The following is a 10,301-nucleotide window of genomic DNA, read 5'->3' as shown; positions in this document are numbered from 1 at the left end:
GTGTTATGGAGCGTAATTTATGTTAGTAGATGTGTCCCCGACATGCCATTATTGTACATTACCTGGATAATCTCCTATTTTTTGTCATATTTGTTTGTTTCGGGACATATTTGTCATGTTGTCTGTCTCTTCGTCCGATACCACTTCGTCTGAATCCAGCGGCTACTACATTGACAAAAGGAGATTCTTGGAAAAGAAAACACATGCAATATTTAGGGACTATCTTTACGTTCCGAAGAAATCTAGATCGCGGGTAGGAAATATTATTTCTTATATATTTTGTGCGATAAGATATTACATACATAACGTGAGGTGAAATCAGATACCTAAATTCTGTCATTTATTTCACTGCAGAAACTGATCGAATATCACTGTTTCAAATAAATGTCCACAATTGAAAACGCTTTGTATTATTTTATTCATATTTATTCTTTCTACTTTTTATTATTTTTTAAAGTGTGTTTTTTCAACTTTTTTGTATTGTATTTTGTAATTACTTTTGTATCAGTTCTTTAATATTTAATATTATGTTTCTCTTTACATCCGCGACTTCCAAACTACCGTTTACTGCTGCTGCAAGACAATTATCTAAATCAATCCAAATATGAAAACAAAGAAAAAATGTCTAAAAACACATCCTTAGTGGATAAAAGCACTTGTGATACACGTAACTTGATCGACCGCTACAATTAATCATACTGATATCTCTTTTTAACTTTTCTTTTACTAAAAATAAAAGTTTAAACGTTTTTGTTTTTATTGACAACGATAATAAAACTACAACACGTACTTCTTAATAGGGAACGGAAACGAAAGTAATACCTTATATTTGTCACTTTATCTGTTACCTTTATTCTTCGACGACAGACGAATAACTAAAGAACCACAGGCTCTAAGACATATGAAACTTCAATAAAAATGAAACTACTATCATTATGAAAGTAAGTGCGTTTATCTCTATTTTGCGGGTAGGAAAACCCTGTGGGTAGCCTCTTTTGCTTTTAACCAATCGTTAAATTCAGAGCCATTTGGTCCGATGTAAACAAAGCGCAATTATTTGAAACATGGCTGACAGGTGAAGTTTCTGTTCTGTTCAGTAACTCAAAGAAGCATAAACAGTGATAAAAGAATGAAATAACGTTGTTTGTGCCGCCAAGGAACGAATTTCTTAATGAAGACTTTTCGGTAGATTGGGTTACTTAGGTTTAAAATCTAGAAATGGATAAGGAAGCACCAGAGTACCTGTCGGCCGAGGAGCTTCGAAATCGGCTGTACCACAGCCTCCGTGATCGTGGTCTGGTCGATAATATCAAGGTGATTAGTTAGTTCTTGGGGTTATTTGTTGCGTTATTTTACGGTCGTTATTCATCTTATAGATCAAATTTTATTTTACATCAGCAAAATCCTAACATTACCTGTTGACAATGTATACACACTTGGTGACCGCCATGCGTGAAGAACGTGTTTACACTTGTCACACGTCGAACGTAATTGTTAATCCGATATCGTAAATATTCGTCATTTGTTATGTCTTTGAATTTTGAATGCCCAGAAAAATTAGATGAAAACTTTATTTCATTTGGGATTTTGAAATCCGTATGCACTAATATAAGATAAAAATCAACATTTCAACAGACACGCAAATGTTTGTTGGCCATCATTAATAAGACTTAAACTTCCAGTCCAAAGAATGTACCCATCATGAAATACCTTGTGGTTTTACTCGAAAAGATATTAAGTTCTTTCTGGATCAATCTGTCAGTTATCACTTTTAATTCATATTATATGTAACTGCTACCCAGGTAAAACAAAATCAACTTAGTTGAAAACTGTTATATGTATAATGTCAAATATACTTCGGCAAATCCAGTTTCTTCAGGTAGATCTTTACACAGAATGAAAAAGAATTACTTTCACTTCATTACATCTTTTTTGATGATTGCAATATTGTCCTTTATTATTAGAGATTAGTTTAGTTTTCAATTTTACTATCAATAACTTGTAATCAATTTTTAAAACTGACTGATAATCAATTATAATAAATTATTTTGTTAAGGTAAACCTCTTTTTTAGAAAAAGATATTGATCCCTTTCTTGCTTTCATGTTGTTGATTGTTCACACTACATGCAAATGTGATACAGCATGGTCCACAGCAATAGAGTCAAAACACACTCAGCACAATACTGTTACACAAGTTACAAATTCAGTATACTATTTTTTTGTTTGTCTTCAAAACTTTGATAACAAAAACTTCAATTCTCAAATTATAAGAACAAAAGCAGAAACATATCTGTGTCAGTTATTAAAAGTTCATAATTCTTGCATAAGATCGCTACAGAATGGAAAAAGTCTACAGAAAAAAATGGATTTTTAATTAATACTTGAAAGTATTATTAATTTATATCAAAAGCATTGCTGTCTAATTATAAGCAACACTGGTTTCAATTAATCAGCACATCACTATTGATTATGAACATGTAATTATTAGATTTTGTCATCATTGTAAGGAGAGAATTTGAACCTCATGCAAAACTTGATTTTGTCTTTTGTTATTAGAGTCAGCTTCGCAATAGTATTGTCACAGAACTACAGCAAACAGCACGGGGACATGGTCAGTTGACCCTTCGAGACCTGCGAGTCCCAGAAGAAGGATCCTTACTTCACCGTGCCTCCAACAGTCTAATTGCAGATCACCTACGACGCTGTCATTATGAATACTCGCTCAGTGTCTTCCTTCCTGAGAGTGGCATCAGTAGGGATAAGGTTTGTATTTTAATTTCGTACAGATAGGATTAGTAAAAGAATTTCATTAAAATAAGCACAGCATTAAAATTTTATAGAGTTGAAGTTTGTAGCCGAATATAGGTTTTTCTAACCCATTCTCAGGAGATTATAACTTTTGTATATTGGAGAATTGACTGCATTGTTATGTTTTTTGCCTTGAAAAGAAATGTTATAGGATCAGTGAAACACCATGTGAGTTTATTGAGTTGAATTCTGAAAATGATTTGTTTTTTCATTTGTTTCAATTTTAGGTGTTTGGAACACATGATCTTCTACAGCTTCTTGGGATTAGTTCTCAGTCACGACTTTATAGAAAGATGGTGAGTTTTCAGCTTCTAATACATGTACACATATGTAGTTCTTAGCTAATGCTTAGTAACCACCTGTTACAAACAGAGTCTTCTCTGTCATTTTTACATTTTAAAAATAGCTCAATGGCTGATGTAATGGTAAGTCACTTGGTCTATGACTTGTGATTTCCAACTAATTATATTTGGTTATTGAGTTTTATTTCTGACTATTTAATGAGTTTGTAATCCTGTAAAATTTTCAACACATTTATATAGCTGATACAATACCTGGGAAAATGGTACATAAAACATTTTGACGAGTTTGTAATTTTTTTCATTTCACAGGCCTCACCTGAAGGGGAACATCACAAGAAAGGTATTGTTCTAGGTTCTCTACAAATATATACATACTTAGTGCAATATTTCAGTTAATAAATGTGTGAATTTAACATCCACATGTATAAGATATTCTTTTAAAATCATCCATTCATGAAATCTATTTTTTGTGGGGGCTAGTGCACCAGCTCCCCATTATTTTGTATACATGTGTCTAATTCTAGATACTGTATTTTCCGAATTAAAAGACACACATTTTTTCCTCGTGAGTCTGGTGTGCAGCTTATATACTGCATGAAAAAAAAATCCCAGAACAGGAAGCGTACTAGTACAGCAGTACAAGACGGTACTGAGTTTTTTTATGAGTACCTGCTCGTCATCTTTGTTACTGAAACAGATTGTCTAGAACTGTCATTTGCAACCACATACAGGATGATTTGAAGATTAAAATAAAAACAACATTCTCATGAATTTAATTTATCATACCCTTTAATATGAATCACAATTATATTTTTTGGACTTTCATGGTTACTTCGAAGCTGTAGTGGAAGTTTACAATGACCTGTTGCATCCTGGATTCAATAGGTCATCAGGTTATAGGCAAAATTCTAGAATGACTGCCATTCTTGTTTTACGATATCAATAGCATCATGTAACTTGCAAGACAAACCAGTTTGATATGTGTCATTTTACGTTTTTTTGAAATACATCAATAAAATAAAGGATTGTCTGTGTATGATTCATTTGCAAACTTTATCAAATGATTCACTGATGATCTAGATAAATTGCCCTCTGTAGTCTGTTATATCAACAAACTTTTGGTGAATGTAACAGTTACCACTTTGTAAGAAAGGGTGTAGCTTATATTCCGGTCTGGCTTATGTGTGGATCAAATTGAAAAAAAATTAAATAAAAAATGGCTCTGCAGCTTACATACCAGTTTGACTTATTATTGAAAGACCTGGGCTATTCATTTGTGTGTCGTATACTCTGTCTTTCGCTGCTACAAACTTCACAGTTTTGGTATCACAGCTAAAGGATAATCTTTGTATGACTGAATTGATTCACAATGATTAACTTTCACAAATTTGTGAGAATCATGAAAACTAGCAAAAGTATATCTCACACGAAAGAAAGTTGGTTTAAAGTATGGATATAAATACATATACAATGTTGTGAACCAAACAAAAACCTTTCATTAACACCTGGATTCAGTTTAGTACCAACAGATGTTCTTGACAAACAGGTCTTTTTTAGATTGTTGTCTTTATTTATGTTATTGGCTGGTTGTTATCAGCTCAGCTGCACCATTCTGCAATATGGTATCCTAATTGATGGTTTGTGTACCTGGTTATGTAATGTTGTCTAGTATCCTATGTGCACTATTTTACTTTTGAGTGTTGTTGTTTTAATGTATCTTTTATTCTTGAATATTTTGTCTTTAATTGTTATTAAATAATGCTTACATTCTGTTTACAGGATTTCTATGGCAGCTTCTTAGTGAAGTCGCAAGTCTCCACGCCAATGCTGTACAAGACTTTGGAACCCAGACTGACCTCATCAAGGTTGGACCAATCACCTCATTAGGTAAGGTACCAAGACTGACCACATCTAAGTCAGAACCATCACTTAATTAGAATAGGTTATCAGACTGACCACATTAAGGTAAGGCCCATCACTTAACTTGAGAAAGTACCCAGACTGACCGCATCAATATCAGGCCCATCACTGAACTAGAATAGGTACCCAAACTGACCATAGCATCACTCCTTTTTTTACAACAGTGATAATTGGTTCAGGTTAAAGGTCGAAAGTCTTATCTGACCATTTTTGAAATAATAAGCTTGTATACAAGGTACCATGTCCCCCAACTGATTTGGATAAATTTAAAGGTCAGGAAGCAAGGGGATATTATTATGTGAACCCCTGCTGATTTTGTTTTTAACTCTTTTTATAGTTTGTTGGGTAGGTTTCTGAGTCAACATTTTCACATCCCGCAGCCCTCCTTTTCAGGAAATACAGAGGCCTAAGATTGATGTTATGGGTTCTGCTTCCATTTCTTGAGAAGTCCTCGATGAATCTTTCTCAAATTGCATATGTAGGTTCCCATTGATCCCTAGTTGTGCCAGTTTGATTTTGGGACCGACCAAAATACAAAATGGCCGACAGGCAACCATCTTGGAGTTTTTCAATGAAGTTTGTCATCACAATTCCTTGAAAATTAAGGGATTGATCTCTCTCAAATTTCATATGTAGGTTTCCCCTAGCCCCTAATTGTGCCCATGTAATTTTTGAACTGATAAGAAAAACAAAATGGCCAAAAGGTGGTCATCTTGAATTTTGACTTTGAAAGCTATCACTTTTTCTTGTGTAGGTGCCCCTTTGTCCTTAGTTGTGCCCATTTATTTTTGGGTGTGATCAGCAAAAAAAAAATGACTGAAAGGTGGCCATCTTGGATTTTGACTATGAAAGTTTGTTATTGCTAATTCTTGAGAAGTACTTAATGGATCTTTAATAGATTTCATATGTAGGTTCCATTTGGTCCCTAGTTGTGCCAGTCTGATTTTGGGACTGGTCAGAGAAACAAAATGGCCGACAGACATCAAAGATTTTGACTTCAAAAGTTTGTTATCACTGTTTCTTGAGAATTACTGTATAGAGCTTTCTCAAATTCCATGTATAGGGTTCTTTAGGTCCCTAGTTGTGCCTATTTGATTTTTGGCCTGTTCAGGAAATCAAAATTATGGACAGTCAGCCGTCTTGGATTTTGCCTAGTAAAGATTGTTGATATCTCTCAAATTTCATATGTATGTTGCCTTTGATCTCTCCTTTTGCTCGTTTGCTTTTGAGACTAATCAGAAGAAACAAAATGGCTTCCAGGTGGCCATTTTGGATTTGGAAGGTAAAGATTATCATTTATTTCTGCAAAAGAATGTTTAAATGTCTTATCGTTAAGAGCAAAAACAGAAAAGAAAAGAGAAAAGATGAGAAGAGATCCATCTTTCAAAGAGCATGTAAAGATCAAATAATGGGGAGCTCCAAGATCCCTATGAGATCTCTTGGGTTTTTTTTGTTTGTTTTGTTGTAAGTTCTCAATGATCTCTAGTTGTGAATTGTCCATAATAGAACTGATCATGAAAGCAAAATGGCCGAGAGTCGGCCATCGTTGATTTCAGTGGTTATAATAAATAACAATTTTTGAGATGTTGTGATTGGATAATATTTCATATGTACATGTAGGTTTCTGTTGCTCACTAGTTATGCACACCTGAATTTGGGATTGAAAAGAAAGACGAAATGGCCGAGAGATTTTCCTTGTTTTTTTATGTTTTCACATGATTGTACAGTATAAACAAGAAGAAAGAAGGAAAAAGATACAACTTACATAGACCTTGTCTACAGCCAAACTCACTAAACAATTTTTGGAAAGTTTTTGATGTCCCAGCCCTTACATGTTTGGTACCACTTGCTATTTATTTCCAGATGAGAAGCTTATTGGTGTTGATGACCTCTACTCATCTAAAAGAGATGACCATCACAAGATTGGAGTAACCGCAGTAGAGGACAGATTGCTGTCCTTTCAGCGTCAGTTAGAAGAACGCTACAGATCTGATTTACAACTTGAGGTGAGGATTAAGAAGGATCGTTATGGATCTGATGTACAACTGGAGGTGTAGGTTATGAAGGGTCAGGACCATGATAGATATTGTCTGTAGGTGACTTAACGGGTTAGGAGGGGTCAGGACCATGATAGATATTGTCTGTAGGTGACTTTACGGGTTAGGAGGGGTCAGGACCATGATAGATATTATCTGTAGGTGACTTTATGGGTTAGGAGGGGTCAGGACCATGATAGATATTGTCTGTAGGTGACTTTATGGGTTAGGAGGGGTCAGGACCATGATAGATATTGTCTGTAGGTGACTTTACGGGTTAGGAGGGGTCAGGACCATGATAGATATTGTCTGTAGGTGACTTAACGGGTTAGGAGGGGTCAGGACCATGATAGATATTGTCTGTAGGTGACTTTATGGGTTAGGAGGGGTCAGGACCATGATAGATATTGTCTGTAGGTGACTATGGGTTAGGAGGGGTCAGGACCATGATAGATATTGTCTGTAGGTGACTATGGGTTAGGAGGGGTCAGGACCATGATAGATATTGTCTGTAGGTGACTTTACGGGTTAGGAGGGGTCAGGACCATGATAGGTATTGTCTGTAGGTGACTTAACGGGTTAGGTGGGGTCAGGACCATGATAGATATTGTCTGTAGGTGACTTAACGGGTTAGGAGGGGTCAGGACCATGATAGGTATTGTCTGTAGGTGACTTTACGGGTTAGGAGGGGTCAGGACCATGATAGGTATTGTCTGTAGGTGACTTTACGGGTTAGGAGGGGTCAGGACCATGATAGATATTGTCTGTAGGTGACTTTACGGGTTAGGAGGGGTCAGGACCATGATAGATATTGTCTGTAGGTGACTTTACGGGTTAGAAGGGGTCAGGACCATGATAGATATTGTCTGTAGGTGACTATGGGTTAGGAGGGGTCAGGACCATGATAGATATTGTCTGTAGGTGACTTAACGGGTTAGGAGGGGTCAGGACCATGATAGATATTGTCTGTAGGTGACTTTACGGGTTAGGAGGGGTCAGGACCATGATAGATATTGTCTGTAGGTGACTTTACGGGTTAGGAGGGGTCAGGACCATGATAGATATTGTCTTTAGGTGACTATGGGTTAGGAGGGGTCAGGACCATGATAGATATTGTCTGTAGGTGACTATGGGTTGATATGGGTTACTTTACGGAGGGGGGTCAGGACCATGATAGATATTGTCTGTAGGTGACTTTACGGGTTAGGAGGGGTCAGGACCATGATAGATATTATCTGTTAGGAGGGGGAGGGGTCAGGACCATGATAGATATTGTCTGTAGGTGACTTTATGGGTTAGGAGGGGTCAGGACCATGATAGATATTGTCTGTAGGTGACTTTACGGGTTAGGAGGGGTCAGGACCATGATAGATATTGTCTTTAGGTGACTATGGGTTAGGAGGGGTCAGGACCATGATAGATATTGTCTGTAGGTGACTATGGGTTAGGAGGGGTCAGGACCATGATAGATATTGTCTGTAGGTGACTTTATGTGTTAGGAGGGGTCAGGACCATGATAGATATTGTCTGTAGGTGACTTTACGGGTTAGGAGGGGTCAGGACCATGATAGATATTGTCTGTAGGTGACTTTACGGGTTAGGAGGGGTCAGGACCATGATAGATATTGTCTGTAGGTGACTTTATGTGTTAGGAGGGGTCAGGACCATGATAGATATTGTCTGTAGGTGACTATGGGTTAGGAGGGGTCAGGACCATGATAGATATTGTCTGTAGGTGACTATGGGTTAGGAGGGGTCAGGACCATGATAGATATTGTCTGTAGGTGACTTTACGGGTTAGGAGGGGTCAGGACCATGATAGATATTGTCTGTAGGTGACTTTACGGGTTAGGGGTCAGGACCATGATAGATATTGTCTGTAGGTGACTATGGGTTAGGAGGGGTCAGGACCATGATAGATATTGTCTGTAGGTGACTATGGGTTAGGAGGGGTCAGGACCATGATAGATATTGTCTGTAGGTGACTTTACGGGTTAGGAGGGGTCAGGACCATGATAGATATTGTCTGTAGGTGACTATGGGTTAGGAGGGGTCAGGACCATGATAGATATTGTCTGTAGGTGACTATGGGTTAGGAGGGGTCAGGACCATGATAGATATTGTCTGTAGGTGACTTTATGGGTTAGGAGGGGTCAGGACCATGATAGATATTGTCTGTAGGTGACTTTATGGGTTAGGAGGGGTCAGGACCATGATAGATATTGTCTGTAGGTGACTTTACGGGTTAGGAGGGGTCAGGACCATGATAGATATTGTCTGTAGGTGACTTTAAGGGTTAGGAGGGGTCAGGACCATGATAGATATTGTCTGTAGGTGACTTTATGGGTTAGGAGGGGTCAGGACCATGATAGATATTGTCTGTAGGTGACTTGTTAGGAGGGGTCTGTAGGTGACTTTACGGGTTATGGGGTTGATAGATATTGTCTGTAGGTGACTTAGATATTGTCTGTAGGTGACTTTAGGGGTTAGGAGGGGTCAGGACCATGATAGATATTGTCTGTAGGTGACTATGGGTTAGGAGGGGTCAGGACCATGATAGATATTGTCTTTAGGTGACTATGGGTTAGGAGGGGTCAGGACCATGATAGATATTGTCTGTAGGTGACTATGGGTTAGGAGGGGTCAGGACCATGATAGATATTGTCTGTTGGTGACTCTGGGTTAGGAGGGGTCAGGACCATGATAGATATTGTCTGTAGGTGACTTTATGGGTTAGGAGGGGTCAGGACCATGATAGATATTGTCTGTAGGTGACTTTACGGGTTAGGAGGGGTCAGGACCATGATAGATATTGTCTGTAGGTGACTTTACTTTACGGGTTAGGAGGGGTCAGGACCATGATAGATATTGTCTGTAGGTGACTTTATGGGTTAGGAGGGGTCAGGACCATGATAGATATTGTCTGTAGGTGACTTTATGGGTTAGGAGGGGTCAGGACCATGATAGATATTGTCTGTAGGTGACTTTATGTGTTAGGAGGGGTCAGGACCATGATAGATATTGTCTGTAGGTGACTATGGGTTAGGAGGGGTCAGGACCATGATAGATATTGTCTGTAGGTGACTTAACGGGTTAGGAGGGGTCAGGACCATGATAGATATTGTCTGTAGGTGACTTTATAGGTTAGGAGGGGTCAGGACCATGATAGATATTGTCTGTAGGTGACTTTACGGGTTAGGAGGGGTCAGGACCATGATAGATATTGTCTGTAGG

General features: G+C 37.9%; 1 protein-coding gene across 1 annotated transcript in view; it reads left to right on the top strand.

Annotated features, from left to right (window-relative positions):
- Positions 1-1,165: 1,165 nt before the first annotated feature.
- The window catches only part of LOC132544625 (centriole and centriolar satellite protein OFD1-like), a 32,944-nt gene continuing 23,808 nt past the window's right edge, over positions 1,166-10,301 (top strand). Inside the window, exons 1-6 of the mRNA XM_060208244.1 lie at positions 1,166-1,314; positions 2,558-2,764; positions 3,037-3,105; positions 3,421-3,451; positions 4,891-4,998; positions 6,895-7,037. Of these exons, the coding sequence (XP_060064227.1) occupies positions 1,219-1,314; positions 2,558-2,764; positions 3,037-3,105; positions 3,421-3,451; positions 4,891-4,998; positions 6,895-7,037 (654 nt within the window). The 5' untranslated portion in view covers positions 1,166-1,218. The remainder of the gene's footprint in view (positions 1,315-2,557; positions 2,765-3,036; positions 3,106-3,420; positions 3,452-4,890; positions 4,999-6,894; positions 7,038-10,301) is intronic.

This window comes from Ylistrum balloti, unplaced genomic scaffold, assembly GCF_031769215.1.
Source record: "Ylistrum balloti isolate Yb309-2 unplaced genomic scaffold, AGI_CSIRO_Ybal_v1 Utg369804, whole genome shotgun sequence".
Lineage (NCBI taxonomy): Eukaryota > Metazoa > Mollusca > Bivalvia > Pectinida > Pectinidae > Ylistrum > Ylistrum balloti.
Note: the sequence above shows the minus strand (reverse complement) of the source record. Positions and strands in the feature narration are given on the sequence as shown.